The sequence below is a fragment of the Cavia porcellus genome, unplaced genomic scaffold (assembly GCF_034190915.1).
Source record: "Cavia porcellus strain 051 isolate PalLab524CR breed Dunkin Hartley unplaced genomic scaffold, mCavPor4.1 scaffold_13, whole genome shotgun sequence".
Lineage (NCBI taxonomy): Eukaryota > Metazoa > Chordata > Mammalia > Rodentia > Caviidae > Cavia > Cavia porcellus.
The window spans coordinates 34854060-34878782 of record NW_026947496.1 but is presented as its reverse complement, the minus strand read 5'-3'; the positions used below and the strand labels follow the sequence as shown (position 1 = coordinate 34878782).

Genomic DNA, 24723 nt, shown 5'->3' with positions numbered 1-24723 from the left:
AAGATAGGCCATTTGGACAAAATATCAACAAAGAAATATCAGTCACACTATATCTCAGATCAGACAGATTTAATAGCTATCCATAGAACATCTACTCAACAACTACAGAATATATGTTTTTCTTAGCATCTCACAGAACATTCTCCCAAGCAGATCATATTTTAAGTCATAAAGCAAGCCTTAAGAAACTCTTGCATAGCTGGGTGTGGTGGCACATCCTTGTCATTCTGGCCTCAGGAGGCTGAGGCAGGAGAATTACTGTAAGTTTGACGCCAGCCTGAACTACACAGTGGTGCTTGCTTCAGCAGCAGGTATACTGAGTTACATATGAGTTCAAAGCCAGTCTGGACTACATAACAAGACACTGTCTCAAAACAAACAAAACAAAACACAAATGAATAAATAAAAACGGCACAATAAAACCAAGTCTCTTGCATATTTTCAGGTCATAATGGAATGTAACTAGAAACCAGCACCAAGACTAACCACGGAAACTACGTAAACATAAGATTAAACAATTCACAAGCCGGGTGTGGTGGCTCACACCTGTAATTCCAGCACTCGGGAGGCTGAGGCAGGAGGATCGTTGTGAGTTCGAGACCAGCCTGGGCTACAAAGTGAGCTCAAGGCCAGCCTGAACTGCATAGAGACCCTGTCTCAAAAAGACAAAAAAAAAAAAAAAAAAAAAAAAAAAAAAGATGAAACAATTCACTTTGGAATAACTAGTGTGTCATTGAAGAAATTTAAAAAATTTCTAGAATCAAATAAAAATACAAATTCAACATGCTAGAATCTTTGAAGCACAACAAAAGCAGTTCAAAGAGGGAAGTTTATAGCTCTGAGTGTACATCAAAAAATCAGACAACTCACAAATAACCTAAAATGCATCTCAAGGTGTTAGAAAAAAAAAAAAAAAAGAAGAAGAAGAAGAAGAACAAACCAAAACCAAACCTAACAGAAGTAAATAAATAATAAAGATCAGCACATGGCCAACATCACCCTGATGCACAAATCAAACAAGGATATGAGAGCAGTAACAACAAAAAATACTCCCCAAAACTGTAGAAACGCACAGTGACTCCTGCAGAAGCCTCCAGGGAGAAATGCACCAGTGGAACAGAGCAGTGGACAAGGTGGACTGCAGTGGTTGGCTCCAACTAGCACTCCCAGTGTCATGGGAACCAAGTTTAAGTCGGCAGGAGGTCAAGGAGCTCAGTTCAAAATGGTAAGAGGCGCACAAAGTGTTACAGAATGAACAAATTGGGTTCCAGCCTCTTAGCCAGAACCAGCCTGCATTTCAGTGGAACAAAAGGTGCTGGGATTAGTCACTAAACTGCTGTAAGTCTATAGCTGAGTTGCTGGGATTAATCAAGTTGGATCTGGACTCAGTTTGCCCATTTGTCTACCAGTAACAACAGAGACATGCCTTAAAATATTTTCTTTTTTCTTGTTTTTGTTTCTGTTCTTTTTTAAATTTCTTAATTGTTCTTTTTGAGTATGAATATTTTCTAGATTTTGTTATTGTTGTTACTTTTATTTCTTCTCTGTTTTCCTCTTGTCTTCTTCCTCAGTTTCCCAAAGTTTGCAAAATCTTCCTTTGTTCTCTAGCCTTTCTTCTAATCTCTTCCTTTTTTTACCTCTCTATATTTTTTCCCACCCCTTTTAAATTTTCTTCTATCAGGGTAAAATGGCCAAACTAATGGTATATTTATTGTGTACAACTTTCTAATGCATTTCTTAAAACAGCAAGGAACTATAAGAAATAAAACAAGCAGCTACTAGATGATACAAATAGTAACATGAGATCGATCAGAGTCTATGAAAAAAGCAAGAGCTACCATAAATGACATAAAAAAAAAAAACCTATTCAAAGAAATTATTGCAGAAAATTTCCCTGGTAGGGAAAAAGAATTTGACACATATAAGTGTCATACATATAAGTGAGGCATACAGAACTGCAGTTAGCTATGATCAAAAAGAAAAGTCTACACCAAGGCATATAGTACACAAGATTCCAGAAAAACAGCACAAGAACAGAATATTAAAAGCTGTTAGAGAAAAGAAACAAATCACCTGTAACATAAAGCCCATCAGAATCATGGCAGGCTCAACACAACCCCTCAAATCAAGGAGAGCTGAGTATGAAGTATTTCAAGCACTAAAAGAAAACCTCCAACCCAAATGGTGTATCCCACAAAAATGTTTCAAAATTGATGGAGAAATAAGATACTTCTATGAAACCGAACACCTGAAGAAATTCATGAACACCAAATCAGCACTCAAATGTTCTGAGGACATTCTAAAAAGAGATAACAAGGACTACAACTCCATGCACCCCATAAAATGAATCCACTAGGCAAGGCAAACAATTATACTGAAGAGGGAAAAGGGAATTAACAACAGGAAAATAATATGACAAGGATAAGTCAATACATGTCAGTTATACCAATCAGTGTCAATGGTCTTGATTCACCAAAAGAAACAGATGGGCAGAATGAATCAAGCAGCAAGATCCAGGCCGGGGAGTTAGCTCAGCGGTACAAGTGCTGCCTGGCAAGCACAAGGTTGAGTCTGATCCCCAGTACCAAAAAACAAAAAACAAACAAACAAAAAAAATACTTGCAAACAAATTTAACAACATATTAGTAAAATCATTCAACAGGATTAAGTTGGCTTCATTCCAGGAATGGAAGGATTGTTCATAACCGAATAAACATAATGCAGTGGTACCTTGATTCATGAATACTTTTGTTTGCAATAGTTAGCAAACAAAAGTGTTTGGCAAAACTATTGCAAACTATTGCTAACTATTGCAAACAAAAGTGTTTGGCAAAATTTTGGTTTCATCTGCAAACTGCATCAGGTGATGAACACAAATAACTGCCGACATGTTTCTCACATGAACACAGACATGCCCATCCTTTCCAAAATCATGGAATGATTTAAGTTTGTGAACTGAGATACTATTGTACACAACATAAATAAAACCCAGGATAAATCACATGATTATCTCAATTAACACAGAAAAAGCCTTCAACAAAATTCAATATCTCTTCATGATCTCTCTTTACAAAAATAAATTCAAAAAATCTAGGTATAAGACTTAAAACCTTGAAATTGCTAAAACAGAAGGGAAATACTTAAAGCCATTGGCACAGGCAAAGACTTATTGACTATGTCTTGAATGCACAAGAAATAACAAAAACAGCATGATGCTGGCACAAAAAATAGACACACAGAGCAACTTAACAGCACACAGGACACAGAAACAAACTCATGCAACTATAGCCTTCTGAATTGAACATAAACACTGGAGAAAAGACAGCCTCTTTAACAGAGCTACCGTCTGATTCAGCTACATCACTCTTTGGTATGTACCTGAAGGAGTTAAAGCCAGCATACTACAGGGATGTCTGTATACCTGTCGTAATTGTAATTGTTCAACAAGGAGAACAATTACATATAGGACACATAATTTGTATTTTTGTTTATAATGGTCACCCAAGGAGTCAAATACAAAAAAAAGTGCAGGAAATCTGTCCATAACATTAAAGACCTAGAAAATCCAGCCAAGGGCCTGGATTCCATGGCAATAACCTGCATGAGTTCAGCTGAAAACCTTCAGCCCATGAAGACTCATGCAACTCTATTTCATTCATCTGTGTTGGGAAGGCCCAAAGTGGTGGAAGCTAGAAAGTCTATGCTAGTAGGGTGAAGGATCTGAGCCAGTAGGTTGAGGATTCTGCAGTGGCAGTGGAGCCAAAAAGTGACACTCAAAATAAGGACCAGAACTCCCCCCAAAAAGTACCACAGCCATCCTCAATGACAATGAGGTCCCAGGATTCTCCAACAATGACAGCCAAGTACATATCAGGAAGCCAGCATGACAAACTTCTGGAGACTAAACAGCATCCATCTTCCCCTCTGGAGCCAGAAAGCAGTGCTTAAAGGACCAAAGCTCCACCAAAGGGAACTGCAGCCATTCTCAGCAACAAAGTCCCGAGCTCCTCTGGTAACAACAGCCGAGTTCCTATCAGAGAAGCCAGCATGACAAGCTCCTCCAGGAGAACCAATGGCTTCAAACAACACTTAGCAGAACCCACAATGCTACTACTCCTCTCCAAGTCTCCTCTTTTTTTTTTTTTTTTTTTTTTTTAAATCTTTTTGAGATAGGGTCTCACTATGCAGTTCAGGCTGGCCTTGAGTTCACTATACAGCCCAGGCTGGTCTTGAACTTGCAACAATCCTCCTACTTCAGCCTCCTGAATGTTGGGATTACTGGTGTGTGCCACGATGCCTGGTTCAGGTCTTTTTATGCTAGCAACAGTCCTCAGGTGGGCCATCCATGCTCAGCACTATGCTGATTCAGTTCAGCTGGTGTTTAAGTTGACCACCAGTTACCAATCCACTACAATACCTATATTTATTATAGCGTAATATACAACAGGTAAGATATGGAATCAGCCTATGTGCCGAACAACAGATCTATAGATAATGAAAATGTGCTGTATATGTACACAATGGGAATGTTATTCAGATATCTGGAGACTATGGTGTTGAGTAAAATAATCCTGACTCAAAAAGACAAATATTGTATGTTCTCTCTAATATGTGGAATCTAAAAAAGATGGCCATAGGGGCTGGGGATTTAGCTCAGCGGCATAAGCGCCTGCCTTGCAAGCAGGTAGTCATGAGTTCGATCCCTGGTACCGATAAAAACGAAAAAGACAAAAAATAAATAAATAAATAAATAAATAAAAGTTAAAAAAAAAGATGGCCATAAAGTCAAAGAGAGGCTATTATTAAATAAGAGAAAGGAAATGAGAGGGAGGAGTATAGGGCAATGGATATGATCAAAGTGTTTTTTATGTACTGAAACAAAAGTAAAAGTGTGGGGACAGAGGACAAGGGAGCTGATGAAGGATGAACATTATCCAAATTTTATGTGCATATATAAATCTGCCAAAATGAAACCCATTAATCTGTATAATATGCACTAATAAAAAAATGTGAAACAAAATTATTTTTGAGACAGGGTTTCCATATGTAGCCCAGGCTGGCCTTGAACTCACAGTAGTCCTTTTGCCTCAGCCTCCCAAATGCTGGGATTACAGGTGTATGCCACCACGTCTGCAATGTGGCATTGAGCAAAAATATTAAACTTTTTAAAAAAGTTAATAAATGTGTTAAGATCTTTATTCTTGAGTTTGGCTACTGCCAGCAGGAAAATGTTAGAAATGGTTTCAGGTGGCTGCAAAGTGTATCCTGACCCCTTTACAGATCAAATGCTAACATCTAAAATCAATCTTCTATGGAGCATTCCCAGGAGTGTCTCAGAAAACAAAATAACCCCGTAAATAATGACAAATGCTAGCTAAATGGGTGTCTATCAGTAAAAAACCTCTAAAAGACAAGCTGGAATGATTTATAGACTCCTCTGATAAGTAGACTAAGATCAAATGTTGCATTCAAACACAGAAATTCTGAACCTTGTCTAAAGAGAAAGGTATCAGTGGAGGTGGTAATCAAATGATTGTAATAAAATGATGAGAGTGTAAAAAATGTTTAAACATTCTGTTTGTTGAAGTTTCTTCCTGCTTCTGCCCAAATACAAACACTGCTATAAAATCAACATCCTGACAATTACCTCATGGAAGTGGGACGTGTGCACAAAGCCTAGTGCAAGGTGGTCAGACCAAGACTCAGTCTGACCTACTTACCCAGTAGAGCTGCTAGATAATATTCAAGTGGGTTAGTTGAATCTGAATGTTAGACAGACAGCAAATCATGTTTTAGTATAGATCTGAAATCCCTATTTCATTGTGCATTTGGAATTGATAGTTGTTGAAGCTTGCAATACAACTCAAAAACAATCCTCAACAAATTCCCAAACTCCCAGAGTGAGCTTCTTTCTTACTGGGGCATTTGAGGGGATGTAGAAAAACACTGGGTCTCTGGGAAGATCCTAATGTTGTTGATTTTGATTCCCCATTTGTCATAAGCATATTCAGCCTTCACCAAGTTTTGCATAACTAACATTTGTTAACAGAGAAGAAATCTTACCTTTCCTGAGCCCTCAAGGTTTTAAGAGCTAAGACTATCACCGACCTGGTGATATTTGCTGTTTTCCCATGAGGTGACAAGCATCAGTTTGTAGTCTACTTTATGATTTGGCCTCAGTGCAAGATTGGCCTCCAGAAATGAAACATTCATCAGGGTAGGTGGGCCTGCCTGCCAACTATCATTACATTTAACATTTTTCTTTTCTTTTTTTTCCTTTTCTGAGGCAATGGGGCATGAACCTAGGACTTTTGCATTGAGTTATATCCCTAACCATTTTTTTTTTTTTTAAGTTTTGAGACACAGTCTCACCAAGTCACTAAGTTGCCCAGGCTGGGCAACTTGTAATCAAACTTGTGATCCTCCTGCCTCACCTTCCAGAGGGCTGGGCTTGCAGGTACCTGTGTCTAAAAGCTTGTAGGGAGCCATGCGACAGCCCCATTGCTGCCTCCCTGTCACTCTCTCTCTCCTATGGGCACAATGCATCTGCCTATATTAACCATAATCTTCTCCTGCTTACGTCACACACCCGGACGTGACAATGACCCTGTTGTATTCATCCTCGTAGCCTCTTCCTGTCCCACCAGCTCACCCTTGGCCTATAAAAAGATGTGATTACTTCCAGAATAAATGGGGCTTGATTGGACTCTCTCAACTTGCCTCAGTCTCTCTCTGTCTCCCCCATGTTTTCATTTAATCCCCGTTCCCCTCTAGGTACACCCCACAGATTGATCCGTGGGCCGGATCAAGTGGTGCCCAGCGTGGGGGCTCCTGGCACAGGGGAGTCAACAAGGAAGCCGTTCGAGAAAGCTGGCTGAGAGTGAAAGCAAATTGAACCAAAGACCGTGGCGAGAAGTGAGCAAACTAAATCAAAGATCGAAGCTAAAAGCAAAAGCACATTAAATCAAGGCTGAGGCCTGCGCGGATGACTACCCAACGTCCCACCTGAGTCATGGTGAGTGAACGATGACCCCATTCCCTTTCCCGGACATGAGTCAAACATTGAGCAAACATGAATTGTTCGTGGGAGGCCTTATAAAGGCATTAAAGACAAGAGGGGTAAGGGTTAGAACAAAAGAATTATTGCAGTATTTTCAATTTATTCATAAGGTTTGCCCTTGGTCCCCCCTAGAGGGCTCTATAGATAGCAAGAGGTGGAAAAGAGTAGGAGATGCTTTAAAAGATTATTATAGCGTTTTCGGTCCGGCAAAGGTTCCGGTGATCACCTTTGCATATTGGAATTTAATCTCTGAGCTGCTTGCCCAGCGGCATGCAGATCCTCAGATTGAGGAGACGGTCGCACAAGGCCCTCCGAGCTACACAGCCTTATAGTGCTCCTAAGACGGTGCCTGCCTCCCGCAGGCCTCGTGGCACTCTTAAAATGGCGCTTGCCTCACTTCCACCACATCAGTGTGGGTCCCTCCCCAAAATTGCATTTCCGGTGACGGAAACAAATGTACCTCCCCAAGATGGTGCCGCACAGCCGCAAGACGGCGTGAGCACCACGCTGCTAGCTCCACAAGTCATTAGGACTCATATGCCATTCACAGTGGCAGCTTTAAAAGAATTAAAGACCGCGATTGCCCAATATGGCCCTATAGCTGCTTTCATTCTTGCTATTTTAAATTCTCTGGCTGACGGCTGGCTCACACCTACAGATTGACAAAGATTGGCCCGAGTGACTTTATCAGGTGGGGATAATCTTTTGTAAAAATCAAAATATACAAATAATTGCAAAGAAACCACCAGGTGTAATACACAAGCCGGCAATGGGTGGGACCTTAATATGTTAATAGTGGAAGATGCCTATGCATGCAGAAAGGCTCAAAAAGAGTTTAATCCAACACTTTTCGCTCAAATTCAAACAGCAGCTACCCGAGCATGGAGAAAGCTGCCTGCAAAAGATAATATGAGTTCCTCTCTCAGGAGCATTAAGCAGGGGCTGGGGATTTAGCTCAGTTACATAAGTACCTGCCAGCCAAGCACAAGGTTGTGAGTTCAGTCCCCAGGGCTAGAGATTTAACTCAGTGGCACAGGTGCCTGCCTGACAAATAAAAGGCTGAGTTCCATCCCTGGTACCATTGACATTAAAACTGCTTGTCGGGGCTGGGGATTTAGCTCAGCGGCATAAGCACCTGCCTTGCAAGCAGGCAGTCGTGAGTTCAACCCTGGTACCGATAAAAAGAAAAAGACAAAAAAACAAAAAAAAAACCTGCTTGTCAGCAAGGCCTTGCTATGGCTGCTGCCTTGCAAGGGTTTACAATTAAACAGTTGCTATCTCAAAAGCATAAACAAAACTGTTTTACCTGTAGAGAGACTGGTCATTTTACAAAAAGACTCCAGAGATAGAGATTCCAATGTCAATTACTTTGACTCATCTAACTGATCGGAGTGATATTGGTCTAGTGTCTTAAGTTTAATTTCAGCATATATAAGGATGGGGACAGCTGCTGAGAAAAAAATGAGAGACACTATGATAGTTATTATTGTCTTCCCCAATGTCAGATCTTAAAAACCTGAGAAGCCTTCATCATCCTGTAACGGTTTGATTAGTTCTATAATATGCAGTATGTATTTAATGTGCATGAAGATGGGCATAGCTGTTTGGAGGAAACTAGAGACAATCAGATGAACAATGAAGATCTCCAGTGGACTTGCTTTGAAATCTGTATTTTTTTAATCTTTTTCTTAAAACTGTCTTGTTCTGTTTTGATATATTTGGTCTTGCTTTCTATGAGATAAAAAACAAGTGTGTAGGACTGATAAACATATAACTAAGTTTTTGTTGGATCATTGAGCAGAACTGTTGGCAATGTCACTGTTTGTTGCTTTGTATGCTTTAATTTTGTAACCTGGACAGCTATTTCTAGGATGACAATGTGTAACTTATCATCTGGTGATTTCTTACCATTTATTTTTCTATAATTCTGTATTAAGATCACTATAAAACAAGCCAGACAGATAGTAAAAAATTGCCTTTCTTGTGCCATACACCTCCCAGTTTCACACTTTGCGGTTAATCCTAGAGGACTTATCCCCAGTGCATTATGGCAAATGGATGTCACCCATTAACCAATATGTGGAATGGCCCCGACACAGTCCTTATCTGGGGACAAGGTTCAGGGTGTGTTTACTCTCAACAAGATAGAGAGGCTAGATGGCTACCTGAGTGCCTCGTAGTAGACAGTTCTTCAAAGACCCCATGTAACGCCCAGGAATAATGTCATTTCCTGAGGCACAATCCTCTGTGTTCTCTTACAGGTGACACAACTCCCCGGAGCCCTATGTTGCCTACTCAGCCTTCTCCTTGAGCCGTACGTACCAGACCCATGGTGGATTTAGACCCCTGCCAAACAGACTATAACTGCTGACAGCCATGCACACAACCCCCTGTGACTGCGGAAGAGGCTCTTCTCGGTCTGGAGGGACATAAACCAGCCAAATAGACTGCATCCGCTCTTATGAGAGGCAAGCTCCAAGAAATAGAAGAACGACTTCAACAGCGACAACAACAAATGGCTGCCAACCCCTTCTCCTCAATGTGTGCGTGTGGGGGGAGCTTTTCCCTTACCTAATGCCCCTTTTGGGTCCCCTAGCTGCCCAATTGCTTCTCCTTTCTGTGAGTTCTTGTATTTTTCAGAGAATTATGACGCTCATTAATAACCAGATAGACACGTTTATGGCAAAGCCCATTCAGGTACACTATCATCAGCTGGAGATGGCAGATCAACAAACCTACCGGGAAGGAATTCCCACAAATGGCCCATGTGATGATGCAGCCTAACTGCCCTGGGGCAATGGATGGGCAGTCAGAGACGGGCAACTAGGACATGCATGTTAACCCCATCGGCCGCCTAAGACAGGCACAGGACCAACTGCTGTCCTGTAAGCCCATGATGGGTAAGGCCTGGTTGGGTTCATGTAATGGTCCTTGACCTAAGACAGATGCTGTCCTCACAGGGCCTGCCATACTCCTGATTAAATAATATAGAAAGGGAGGAGATGTAGGGAGCCGCACGACAGCCCCATTGCTGCCTCCCTGTCTTTCTCTCTCTCCTATGGGCACAATGCATCGTCTGCCTACATTAACCATAATCCTCTCCTGTTTACGTCACATACCCGGACGTGACGATGACCCTGTTGTATTCATCCCCGTAGCCTCTTCCTGTCCCACCAGCCTACCCTTGGCCTGAAAAAGATGTGATTACTTCCAGAATAAACAGGGTTTGATTGGACTCTCTCAACTTGCCTCAGTCTCTCTCTGTCTCCCCATGTTTTTATTTAATCCCCGTTCCCCCTCCAGGTACACCCCATGGATTGATCCGCGGGCCGGATCAAAAGCTCCCACCATCCTTCTCAAAACTTTGCAGTTTTGGACATCAGGCTGTTAAAAATATTAGTAGACACATACAAATCATGTGTAACTTTTATTTAATCACTATTCCACTATTTGGATGTTGATTTTACTATGTGATTCATTAATTACTTCTAATGGAATGTCTATGCTATTTCTTTTTTCATTATTCACTTAATGAGTTACATATTACTAACAAGTCAAGAAAGATTATATTCAACCAATTCTTTAAGAAGAACTGTCAAAAAAGCAAAAAAGGGACAAAGAAACCAATCCCACTTCTAAAGATAAAAGAAATAAAACAAAGAGCCTAAAGCAGTACTGATTAAATTATTAATCAAAGATGTGTTTTTACAGAATACCCCAACTTGTATACATAATTACTCTACAAAACAAGAAATGCTTCTTCCTCATCATCCCTCACATTCAACAAGTGCCATGAATATGATCTTGACCAAATGACCATGTCAATTCATGAGAAAAAATTACCTGCATTTAAAATACACAGTCCCTTCGTGGCTCCCGTCATGCTTTCCTCTCTCGGGATTGTCCCACTCTACTCCTAACCAGAGTCCTAGTAGAACAAGAAGAACTGAATGAGTAACAAAAGATGACAGAATAACAAAAGTAATCCCATGAGTTCAATCCCTGGTACCAAAAAAACAACAAACAAACAAACAAAAACAAATTAAGTTTACACTTAAATTAGCAAATGCAATAGCACATTTGGATCAAAAAGCCAACAAGATTGGTGTGGTGGCCCAAGGCTATAATTCTATTACTCTAGAGGCTAAGGCAAAAAGACCCAAAGTTTGAGCCTAATCTAGGCAACTTAGTAAGACCTTGTTTCATAATAAAATAAGTAAGAAATAAATAAAATCTGGGGATATAACTCAGTGTAAAAGTCCTGTGTTCAATTAAAAAGAAAAAACCACAAAAACAAAAAGCAATAAACAAAAACAAAAACCAGGAATTGCATTCAATCTGCAGATCATTTTGGGTAGCACTAACATTTTTATTTATTTATTTATTTATTTATTTTGTCTTTTTCGTTTTTATCGGTACCAGGGATCGAACTCACGACTACCTGCTTGCAAGGCAGACACTTATGCCACTGAGCTAAATCCCCAGCCCCTAGCACTAACATTTTTAACCAGATTCCAATCCATAAACGTGGGATATCTTTACATTTTACTGTTTTCTTTTATTTCTTTCAGCAATATTTTATAGTTTTCACTCTCCTTGGCTAATTCCCCAATAGCTTTTCATTTTCACGTAGAATATACACGCAACCGATCAGTGGTGTTAAACCTATGGCATGCATGATGCAGGAAGCTATTTGTTACCACTGAAAGCTCTAAAAGGTTTGCCATCACCGTAATAAATTATATATAATAGTATAGATGTACAAAGGAAAGAAATTCAGACACATGCTACAGCATGATAAACCTTATGCTAAGTAAAGCAAGCCAGTTAAAAAAGGTAGAATACTATGTAATTCTGTTTATTTGAGGATGCCAGTGTAATCAAATTCAGAGAGACAGAAAGTAGAGTGGTAGTTGCAGGGACTGGCAGGAGATGAAACACTGTTCAGTGGAGTTTCAGTTTGGGAAAATGAAAATATTCTAGTGGTGGATGGCGATGATGGGTATACACCAGTGAACATTCCCAATGCCAGGGAGCTACCTACTTACAAATGATCAAGAGGGGGCTGGGGTGCAACACAGTGGCAGTTCACATGCTGAGCATATGCTTTGAGGGCCTGGGTCATCTCCAGCAAAATAAACAAATAAATAAAGACAGTACCTTTTATTTGTATTTTACAATAAAAAAAAGAGACTAAAATCAAAAAGAATAAACTTTTCCTATTATCTTTATTTTGCACTTAATTTATTAACTGTTTTTGTTCTTTATTCTTTGGATTTCTCATTTAAAAGAAACCGTAAGTATCTGTAACTCTTGAAGAATATCTGCTCTTTGGGAAGCTCTTCCACCAATGATAGAGTAAGAGGCACAGAAATCAGTACACCTGAGAGAGCAGCTGTAGGGAGTGACTGGGCAAGATGACCTCATCAGCCATGTCTCAACTTCACATGACCCGGGTGTTTATATCCAACATACTAAGGTAACCAGACCCCAAAAGCCTCTTTCTTAACAAGCTCTAATTCATAAAAAAACTAACCAAGAAAATAGCAATGAAACAAAAAATGTGGCACTGTGTTACCTTACAAAAAGAAAAATTAGAACCTTTACTAGTCTTAGAATCCTCTCAGTATCAGCACTCTGGGAGGCTGAGGCAGGAGGATCACAAATCTGTGCCAGACTGGGATAACTTAGTGATTTCTAAGACCTTGTCTCAAAATAAAAAAACATAAAGGGCTGGGGATAGAGTTCAGGCCTGGGTTCAATCTACAGTACTGCCAAAAAAGAACAATGTTTCCTTTTTCCTGAGCTAACAGCAGTCTGATACAGGAGCCCAAAGGAACATGGAGTAAGATAACGAGGGACACCAGTGTCACATGTTCACAGGTGTCTCACAAAGGCTGTGATGTAGCTCAGGCCTCTGCCAGAGGTCTGAGTGGAAAGCTTAGTTGTACAGAGGCAGTCAGTCAGAAGGTCCAAATGGTTCTACCTGGCTTTCTAGTGCTCTCACTTTCTACAGGAATATTGGCACATCCTAAAAAATTAAAACAACACTCTCAGACTGCAGGTACCAGAATTATCCAGGGGCCATGTTAAAAAGAAGTTCTGGACCATAACACAGACTTGCTAAATTGGGATCTTTGGGTATAGAAGTAGGGAATGTATATTTTTAACAAGTATCCTAGGCTCACTGCCTCAGACTTCTCTTCCTAGACAGATATTATCTCAAGTAATTCAAATGACAATTAAATGATAGCAATTTCAAACTGAAGTCACTTATAACAAACTGAAAGACAGGAGTTTTGCTTTGTTATTCTTAGACACAAAGTACTGATTGAGAAGAATGATGACTTAATCTAAGAATCTAAGACCACATATTCTAGCCCTGAGGCCAAAATTATAGATTTCTGTGTTTATTGTATTGATTTGCTGAGAGAACACCATGAGGCATCATACTTAAAAAAAAAAATACTATAATGGCACGGGGCACAAACTGCTAATCCCAACTACTTCAGAGGCTGGGATGCAGAACAATCACAAGTTTGAGGCCAGCCTGGACTACTCAGTGATGCCTTGTTTCAAAATTTAAAAAAAGGCTAGAGATACTGGGCATGTTAGTGTACACCTGTAATCCCAGAATTTAGGAGGCTGAGGCAGGAGGATGGCCACAAGTTTAAGGCCAGCCTGTGATATATACTGAGTTTGAGCCTGGTCTGAACTACACAGTGAGATTATCTCAAAGATAAAATCAATCAGTAAATCAGTGGATGGGCTGGAGGTGCAGTTCAGTGGTAGAGAGCTTGTCCAGCACAAGGTAGAGTAATACAATTCTAAGTGTTATTCAAAAGAAAAAGGAAAAAGGAAGGCATTCATGATTTTCCTAAAAATAGAAACAGAAGCTCAGAAAAACAGTACTTTCTAAATTTACAATAACACATAGCACCAAAAACAATAATAATCTAAAATTTAAGATGTTCTTACAAACTAAGCACAGTGGCCCATGCCTTTCGTCTCAGCACTCTGGGGGATGAGGCTAGAGGATTGCAAGTACTAGGCCTACCTGGGCAACTTATTGAGATCCTGCCTCAAAATGGAAAATAAAAAGGTCTAGGGATATCGCTCTGTGGGAAGACCCTGGGTTCAATCCTTAGTACTAGAAGGAAAAAAAATTCTGATTGTCAGTATGATAAGTTTTTTGCATACATTAAGTGACTGAATCTTCACAGCAGCCCTTTGATATAGGAGACTGCTCTCCTTCAGCATGACTGTAGGCTACAGAACCAGTACTAGCCTGCAAGAGCAGGAATTCTCTCTGGAGAAGCAATCCAACATTTGTTCAAAGCTTCAAAAAGTTGAAAACTTAGTCCCAAATTTTCTGCAACTATAAAGTTTAGTTGGAAATTATTGCATATAGTAAAACCTAAAATTTGAAGCAGGCTGAATCCCACTAACAGGTAAGCTGTAGCATACACGCATCCTGAAATACTCATGCGCATTAACTATTTATACTACAGTTTTCCACCTAATTATCATCATATATCTAAGTGCAAAAGACAATGACCTTAGACTGACATAACGTGCAGATGTTCCTCTATACAACTGATTTAGCTATAATTGCCATTTACTGCTAGAACAGTAAGTCATGCCATTGTCACATTTTTTTTAGGGAGGGTATGGGGATCAAACTCATGACCTCATGCTTGCCAGGCAGGTGCTTGTGCCACTGAGCTTAAACCCCCAGCCCCACTGTCGAAGTTAAACACACTCTCACATATTCTTCCTTGCTTGGTAAAAGGTCAAGATATGAGTCACCTGAAAGTTGTTAGGAAAATGCTAAAAAAGCACTGCTATGCATACTTTGTGTAGGAATTTATTACCAGATCATGTGTCAACTCTAATTCTCTAGGTAATACTATTTCTCTTTCCTTCTTTTGTTCATTCTTTCTTTGTACTAAGTAGTACTATTTAAAATAAATAAGGACAATAAAAACTTTGGAACAAAATCAAAGAGTTGAACACGATGGTATATGTCTGTAATATAAACTACTCAGGAGGCTAAAGCAGAAGAAACACAGGAGGCCAGGCTGGGAAAATTATCAAGGTCTTGTTTTAAAGTAACCGTAAACCTGGTGTAGTGCTACAAGCTTATAATCCCATCACTCTGGGAGTCTCAGGCAGAAGCCCAAATTTGAGCCTGAGCAATGAAATGACTTTACAAGACCCTGTCTCAAAATAAAAAAAGGGCTATAGGGGCTGGGGATTTAGCTCAGCAGCATAAGCGCCTGCCTTGCAAGCAGGCAGTCGTGAGTTCGATCCCTGGTACTGATAAAAACGAAAAAGACAAAAAAAAAAAAAAGGGCTATAGTTGTAGCAAAGGCCCTGTGTTCGACCCCCAATACTGAGACAGGAGACACCAGAGATGTACCTCAGTATGAGGGCCTTGGTTGAAAATCTAGTAATAATAATAATGCCAGACTTCTGGGGACATGAAGGAAGTGGTAAGCAGCAGAGACAGAGCCTCTCTAAGATTTGGTGTTCAGACACTGGAACATAGCAACATGAGAAAGGGAAGAAGGAGGAAGTGGGTCTCTGGCACCAAGGAAGGATTTGAAGTGAGAACTGAAGCCCACAAGGAGATCAAAGAGAAACTCCGAGGAAGAAGAAGGAGGCAGGCAATGCTTTCTCCTTGAGCCTGGACTCACTGTGTGGAGGGTGGCCTGAACCTGCAGATACTCAGTAACTGCTGCCTACCTCAGAGGTCTCCTTGGAGAAGCATACCAGTGGAACAGAGCTATGGCTACAGCAGACTGCTGTGGCTGGTGACTTGTTCTTGTTCTGCTCTGTCACAAGAAAAGGTGACTGGCCGGAAGACATCTTGGAGAGAGGCCAAATAAGTTTGGGACTCAGAATAGCTGAAGGCTCCACCTGGTGGCTCCCAGCCAAGTTCAAGGACTCAAGGACTTGGGGACTGCCCCAGGTGGGCAGGTCTGGTTCCAGCCTCATAACTGTAGGCCAGCCTGAACTTTAGTGGAAATGGAGGTGCGGGCTCACTTGGATTATCTACTACCCTGCTGTGGAGGTGCTGCTGGCTTCCTGGTATTCATCGATGTACATCTGGACCCTCTCTGCCTACACGGTCTACCAGTAGCACAGAGACACATCTCAAAGAGGTTATTTTTGTTGTTTCCTCCTTTTTCTTTTTTTCTATCTCTCTTTTTGTTTTGTTTGTTCTTGTTTTTATATGAATGCGAACCTGGTTTCTAGTTTTTTTGTTGCTGTTCTGGGCTGTTCTTGTTTTCATTCCTTCTTTCTCACTACTTTTGCAAAGTTTGTGTAATCCACCTTTGTCTTCCAACTTTGCTTCTAATCTCTATCTTTTCCTTTGTATATATTTTCCCCACTAAACCCTTTTAAAATTTTTGTCCCTGATTTTTTACTATGTACAATTTTCTGGTACATTTTATACTTTGTTATACAATCACAAACCTACTTCATATGATTAAAGGTAGAGAATTAACAGTCACCACAGTTGTCATTTTCTAGACTCTGTTGTTACTGCTGATTGTACTGCTTTACACAGGGTGACATAACTGTTCTAACCACCAGTTCATCCTGGTATACCAAAACTGAGATTGCCTAAGAGTCATAAAAAAATACTATAGGATAGTGCCAAAGAACCAGGGGCTGGGCCAGGTAGACAGCAGTTTATCATCCTCAATAAACTGAAGAGGTGGGATCTTGTAACAGACTCAAAACCCAAAAGCCAACTACATTTGGAAGGCACATCTGAGAAGTAGTCATTTCTTAAGTATTCTAAATAATAGCAAGGAAGTTATCCATCCTAAGCAGTTTAGAAGCATAAACCCAGAAATTAAACAAACAAAATGAGAATACACCTAAACAAGATGCAAATCCAGATGTTCAGCTCACCAAAGGTAAACCCAGAGGAAAATGAGGTAAAACAATCCAAAAGCCACCCATCTGGTCGCTTTGAAGTAGTAACAGTGTAAGTAATAAAGCAAATGAGCTGAGGACTTAGCTCAGTGGCTTAAGTGCTTCCCTGGTAAGCGTAAGATGGTGAGTTTGATCCCTGGTACAAAAAACAAACAAACAAACAAAACAACCAAATGAATGAAGCTCTAGAAAAAAGTCAAATCAGAAATAATTTCTCAAGTAACTATAGAGATGGTGACCTTGATGAAAGACATGGTTAGGGCCTCTAGAGCAGACACAGATTTAAAAAAAATAGAGGAACTTAGGAAAATGAGGGAAACCATGAATACAAAATGAAAGCCATGAAATAGACTCAAACAGATATCTAGATTAAAAATTCCACTGAAAGTATACATAGCAGAATGAGCCAACGTGAAGACAGAATCTCAGACATAGAACACAGGATGGCAATTAATTATCAGGAAAAGTAAGATTTCTTAAAAACAGCAGAGGACTAAAAGAAATCAATCCAGTGGTTACTAGATAGTGCAAAGAATACTAACATGAAATTGACTGAAGTCAATTGAAAAAGCAGGAGATAACACAAATGACATAAAAAAAAAAAAAAAAAAAACCTGTTCACAGAAATCATGGCAGAAAACTTTCCCAGAGAAAAAGAATTTGTTATACAGATCAGTGAGGCATATTAGTCAATTTTCCTACAAAGAAAAGCCCATCAGAATCATGGCAGACTTCTTAACACAAAGCAGACTTCTCAAATCAAGAAGAGTTTGGAACAAAGTATTTCAAGCCCTAAAAGAAAACAACCTCCAAGCCAAACAGGTGTATCCCACAAAAATATGTTTCAAAATTGATGGAGAAATAAAATACTTCATGAAAAAGAACACTTGAAGAAATTCATGAATACCAAATCAGCACTCCAAAATGTTCTGAGGGACATTCTAGGAAGAGATAACAAGGACTACAATTCCATGCACCCCAATAAAATGAATTTAGCAGGCAAGACAAACAAACAGTGGGGGAGGGAAGGGAGTCAACAACAGGAAAATAGTATGACAAGGATAAGTCAACACATATCAGTTATACATCAATATTGATGGTTTCATGCAGAATGGATCAAGAAGCAAGATAGAACAATATGATACATACAAGAAATATATTTCATTAAAAATGAAATTCATACACTATGGAACGGGGATATAGCTCAGTGGTACAGCAGGTGCCTGGCAAGTACAAAGTCCCAAGTTCAATATTTGGTACCAAAAAAAACCCCAAAAAAACAAAAAAACAAAAAAAAAAAAAAAAGAAAGAAAGAAAAGAAAAAGAAAAAAAGAAATCCATAGACTAAAAGTAAAGGGATGGAAAACCATGCCCTGTGTGACACAAACCTGGAAAACAACAGGGGCAGCTATTCTATTTGCTAAGAAAGTGGATATCGAAACAAGACTGATTAAGTGAGACAAATTAGACCACTACATCCTTGAAAAAGGACTAGTCCAAGAGGAAGAGATATAATGACAAATATACATGCACCAAACACTAGGGCACCCAAATGTATAAAACAAATATTAACAGATAGGAAAAATCAAGTGAGTACTAATACAAGTATAATAGGGGCTTTCATTATTCCCTGTCACAATTAGATCAACTAGACAAAAAAATCAACAATGCATTATCAGAATTTAACCAACTCTTGAACAAATGGACTTAGTAGATATCTATAAAGTGTCCACTTGATAATATCAAAATACATATTTTTCTCACTTGCACATGGGACATTCTCCAAAACAGACCACATACTAGCTCATAAAACATGCTTAAGTAAATGCAAAGGAATTGAAAGTATCTATTATCAGACCAATGCAATGAAATTGTAAATGAAGGGCACAAGTAACCACAAGAACTTCATAAATAGATAGAAATTAAATAATTCTCCTGAACAACCAATCAGTTACAAATGAAATTAAAGAAGAAATTAGTCAGCTTCTACAATTAAATGATAATGCCAGTACAACATATAGAAACTTATGGAACACAATGAAAACAGTTTTGCGTGGGAAATTTATAGTGGTGGATATTCATATTACAAAACAGAGTGAGCTCAAACAATTTAATGTTGAACCTCAAACTTCTAGAAAAAGAAAAGCAGATCAAGTCCAAAGCTTGTACAAGGGAGGAAATTATAATTATCAGAGCAGAATTAACGATGAAGAACAACACCCTAATTGCACAGGGACTATTACAAAGAATCAACAACAACTAAAAAGCTTTTGCACAGCAAGGGAAACCACCAACAAAGTCAAGAGACAATCTACAATGTGGGAAAAAATGTTTTCCAGCTGTTCCTTAGATAAAGGACTAATATCTAAAATATATGTATAAACAAACTAAAAAAATCAGACCCCACCCCAAATTTAAAAGACCTAATCTAAAAATGAGCATCTGAAATGAACACATACTTCTCAGATGAAGCAGAAACAGCAAATAAGTATATGAAAAACTATTCAACATCATTGGTGTTATGGTTTGTGCCTGGATGTCCTTCCCCAAAGCCTTATGTAGTCATGGTGGGTGGGCTTTTCAGAACAAGCTGAATCTAGAGTTTGTGATTCATCCGTGGTCTAACGCTGAGATTAAGCGTGCTGGAAGTAAGGGTGGGTGAATCCTGGATCAGTTCACTGATTAAATTGGCACCACCCTAATCCCAGCAGTCTGGATAAGAGAAAAGGTACAGAAAGAGGTTTGTCTCCCTGTCTCACCTGTTGCTTTTGCTGTCTTGTGACACCATGAGCTACTGCCTCTCTGCCATAGAGCCAAGGCCTTGCTTGCAGCTAGCCAATTAAGAATTGAAATCTCTATAAAACGTGAAATAAATAAACCTTTACTTCTTTAATTTTGGGTGTTGGGTATTTTGTCTCAGCAATGAGAAACCATAACTAAGACAACTAGTCATTAGAGAAATGCAAATTAAAACAACACTAAATTCCATCTCACCTCAGAAAAAATAGCTGTTACCAAGAAATAAACCAATAAATGCTGGTGTGTGTGTGTGTGTGGGGGGGGAGACCCCTTTTCCACTCTTGGTGAAAACCACTGTGGAAAGCAGTGTGGAGATTTTGCAAAAAAGTAGGATTACAGATTGCACTGGAGCCAGCTATTCCTCTTCTTGGTATCTTCCCAAAAGAATTAAAAGCATCATATCACAGCAATATATGCACATCCATGTTTATAGTGGCACAGGTATAATATCAAAATCTTGGAAACAGCCCAAAAGAAGATGTGGGCTTTTTTTAATGCAATGGAATACCACTCTGCCATAAAGAAAGATACGTTTGAGATACTTCTAGCTAAAAGGATGCACCTTGTGGCCATTCTTGTAAGTGAAGTAAATTGGACACATGTGTAAATACCATATTGTTTCTATGGTAGAAACAATAGAAACCAAAAGTGTAAATAAAGACCAAAATATAAAACACATATTGTGTCACAGAAAGAAAGTGTTCAAATGGGAAGAGGAACTATGGAGGTAGGAGATGGGAAAGAAAAAAATGGGAAAATCAGAAAAACATAGAAACAAAGTTTTTGTACATAACGAGGGGAAAGGGTTTACAGGAAGGGTAGGGGACTAGGAAAAAAAAGATCAAGTTATACCATGTATGATTACAATTTCCCTACAATGAATATAATCATTATGTATACCAAAAATGTACCAATAAACTTAATTATTTTTTAAACATTATAATGGTGATAATAAAATAAAAATAAAAGAAGCGTATTGTAGCAGCATAAAAAAAAATCAATGAACAAATGTCAATAGCTTTCCCTTATACTAATAATGAACTCACCAAGAAAAAATTTAGGCAAACAATATGATTCACAATAGCATCACAGGCAAACCATGTGGGGCCTGGGACACAAGCCAAATCATCCTTCCATGGATTGGCAGAAGCCATGCTGGGCCTGGGAGGAGTAATGAGAAGCCAATTTGCCCTTCCAATGAGCCAACGCATATGCGGGCTGGGAGACAAAAACATCATCCTCCACCTACTTCCCCGCCAAGCAACTGGATGAGTTAGAGGATAGGCAGAGTTGATAGCAACAGAGGTACCAAAACAACTTAATGCTTATATTGATTGATTTTGCAGACCTAAGGCTGGTAGTCTGAGCATCTATTAGGAGGATAACAGTATGCAATATAGCAAATATAGGGGATTTCCTTCTGTCTTGTTTTTGAAATCCAACATTGTTCTTATTGTTTTGTTTTATTCAATGTTCTGTTTTGATTGGTTTTATTCTGTTCTTCTTTGTTTGATTTTATTATGTCTGATGGTATGGGCAGCAATTTTGAAGATAACAAGAGGCATTATAGTAGCCATTGTTGATTTCCTATTATCCTGTTTGGAAATCCTGTATCACTCTCACTATTTTGTTTTGATTGGTTTATTCTATTTTTTTATTCTCTTTAAAGTATGCTTTCATTCTTTTGTTTTGATACATTTTATTCTGTTTTGTTTTGTTTGCTTTTATTATGTCTAATGATGTGGACAGCTATTTTGAAGAAAACATGATATTATGGTAGCTGTTGTTGATTTCCTATTATCTTGTTTTGAAGTCCTGTATCATTTTCATTGCTCTATTCTGTTTGATTTTATTCTCTTAAAAAAAAAGGGTGGGAGATTTAGTTTAGTGGCACAAGCACCTGCATGGCATGCACAAGGTCATGTTCAATCCTCAGTACAAAAAACAAACAACATCATCAAGAAAAATTAAATACTTATGAATTAACCTAACTAAGGAGGTGAAACACCTACACAATGAAAACTACCATACTCTGAGAAAGGAGATTGAAGAGGACACCAGGGAAATGAAATAATATTCCTTGTTCCTGCATAGGCAGAACTAATATGGTCAAAATGACTATACTCACAAAACCAATACACAGTTTTAATACAATCCCAATCAAACTATCAATAGCGTTCCTCATAGAAATAAGACAACACAAGTTTAAAATTCGTAAGGATCCGAAGAGACAGAATAGCGAAAGCAATCCTGGGCAACAAGAGTGAAGCAGGAAGCATCACAAGTCTGGATTTATAGTTGTATTATAAAGCTACAGTGATAAAAGCAGCATGGCACTGGACACAAAAACAGAACTGTGGCTGAGTGCAGATTAGAGAGAGCCAAGATGGAAGCTGAGTCCCTGCCTGTGAGCCAGCTGGAGTATGGATGGGGAAAACAAGAAAGGAAGCTAAGTCCCCACCTGCGAGGAAGTTGGAGCTCGGATCCGAGAAAACAAGAAAGGAAGATAAGCCTGACCTGTGCACCACCCAATTTGAAGGAACTGTATTGTTTGATAGATGCAAGCCTAAAGCCAAGCAACTATTTTGAGAACAACAATATGCAATATAGTAACTATTGTAGATTTCCCACTGTGTTATTACTGTTTTGATTTGTTTTATTCCTTCGTTTCATTCTCTTTAAATTAAAAAAAAAAACAAGAAAATAAACTTCCATAGTTCAGTTTAAAACCAACAACAAAAACCCCAGACATGTGGATCAGTGGGACAGAATTAAGGATATAAAAATAACATATATTCAGCTTTCTGATCTTTGACAAAGATACCAAATCATATACTGGAGGAATGGTAATTTCTTATGATGTTGGGAAAATTGACTATCCACATGCAAAAGACTGAATTGAGACCTACATATTTTACCATATACTAAACTGGAATCAAAATGGATCAAGACAGAAACAACCTGTTAGGAGATGAAATAGGTAAAATTCATGAAGACATAGGCATAACCAAGGACTTTCTGAATAGAAGCCCAAAGAATCAACAAGTGGGATGGAATCAAATTAAAAAGCTTCTGTTCGGTAAAGGAAACAACCAATAGAGTGAAGAGACAATCTACAGACGTGGAAAAAATTCACCAGCTATTCCTCAGACAGAGAATTAATATATTAGCTAGAATGTATAAAGAACTAAAAAATTAGACCCCCCCCAAATAAAAGATTCAATCAAAAATGGGCACCTGAAGGGGCTGGGGATTTAGTTCAGCGGCATAAGCACCTGCCTTGCAAGCAGGCAGTCGTGAGTTCGATCCCTGGTACCAGTAAAAAGGAAAAAGACCAAAAAAAAAAAAAAAAAAAATGGGCACCTGAAATGGATACTTCTCAGAAGCACAAATAACGAAAAATACATGAAAAATGTGCAACATCTCTGTCTGTGAGTGAAATGCAAATAAAAAACACTGAGATTCTATCTTATTCTGAAAGAATGGTTATTGTCAAGAAATCAGGGGCTGGGGATTTAGCTCAGCGGCATAAGTGCCTGCCTTGCAAGTGTGCAGTCATGAGTTTGATCCCTGGTACTGATAAAAATGAAACAGACCAAAAAAAAAAAAAAAAACAAATAATAACAAATGCTGGTGAGGCAGCAGAAATCCTTCTACACTGATCCTAGGAATGTAAATTACTACAATCATTATGGAAATCAACATAGAGATTCCTCAAAAAATAAAAAATAGAAATTTCATTTGACTCAGCTGTTCCTCTTCTTCCCAAAACAGTTAAAGACATCATTAAGTGAAATATGCATATCCATGTTTATAGCAGACAATTCACAATAGTTAAATCCTGGAAGTAGCCTATATGCCCAACAACATATGAATGGGTAATGAAAATATGGTACTTATATATAATGGATTCCTACTCTCCTATAAAGAAGGATAAACTTGGTCACTTATAGGGAAATGGATGCACACTGAGATCATAATGGTAAATGAAATAAATCAAGATACATGAGTTTAAATATCATATGGTTTCTCTTATATTAGAAATCCAAATTATAAATAATGACCAAAATAAAAGATAATAGGAAATAGGGAGTAGAACCTTTGTAAAGGGGAAGAGAACCAAGAGATACAGGGAAGGGTGAGGGAGGGTAGGGGAAGGGAAGAAAATTAAAAAAGAATAAAAGGTATTAGGTACACATATCAGCTCCCACAAGGAATGTGATCATTATGTACTCCAAAGATGTACTAATAATTAAAATTTTAAGAATTTCAACAAAACAGCAAATATTACAAAAAGTTAGCAACTATTAAATCAAGTGATAAGTGTATATAAGTGTTCATTATACTCTATTCTTTATGTTTTAGATCTTTTATAATAATACATACATATATCTAGGCATGGTGTTGTATGCCTATAATCCTAACACTTGGGAAGCTGAAGCAGGGAGACTGCTGTGAGTTTGAAAGCAGCCTGGCCTACATAGTAGTTCAAGGCCAGCCTGAAGTACATAGTGACACACTGTCTCAAATAAGTAAGTATACACATACATAAATTCCTCCTTAAATCTATTCCATTTCTAGGAACTAACCCTCTAAATATAGCTCTTCCCACTGAAAAGAGCTAGAGCAATGGTGGCAAACCAATGGCACACACGCTGCACATGGCACACCAAGCCCTCTCTGTCAGCATGAAAACCAGCATGTCAGCACCCCAGACCTTGAAAGTGAGCAGCTGAAATATTTTTCAAATCTAAAAATTCATTTACAAAATTCTACATTTGTGGACAATCCTATAAGCCATCAGGAAATCTACAAGGAATTTTCTAGCATTATAGCAGCTGCAAAGGAGAATTTAGTAACAGATTTTTACAGTTCTGTCAAATGGACATAACCTTATGTTTCCTTACTTCTCC

General features: G+C 38.7%; 1 protein-coding gene across 9 annotated transcripts in view; it reads right to left on the bottom strand.

The window, feature by feature from the left end:
- Positions 1 to 24723, bottom strand: part of Tbce (tubulin folding cofactor E) — an 82278-nt gene that overhangs the window by 33635 nt on the left and 23920 nt on the right. For 8 of the 9 annotated variants that reach the window (XR_010051239.1, XM_005005238.3, XM_063260068.1 and 5 more), the window contains one exon: positions 10904 to 10988. The exons of the other annotated variant lie outside the window; for it this stretch is intronic. Coding sequence is in view for 7 of the 8 variants with exons in the window: in XM_005005238.3 (XP_005005295.1) it covers positions 10904 to 10988 (85 nt within the window). In the remaining variant the exon portion in view is untranslated. The remainder of the gene's footprint in view (positions 1 to 10903; positions 10989 to 24723) is intronic. 9 annotated transcript variants of the gene reach the window in all.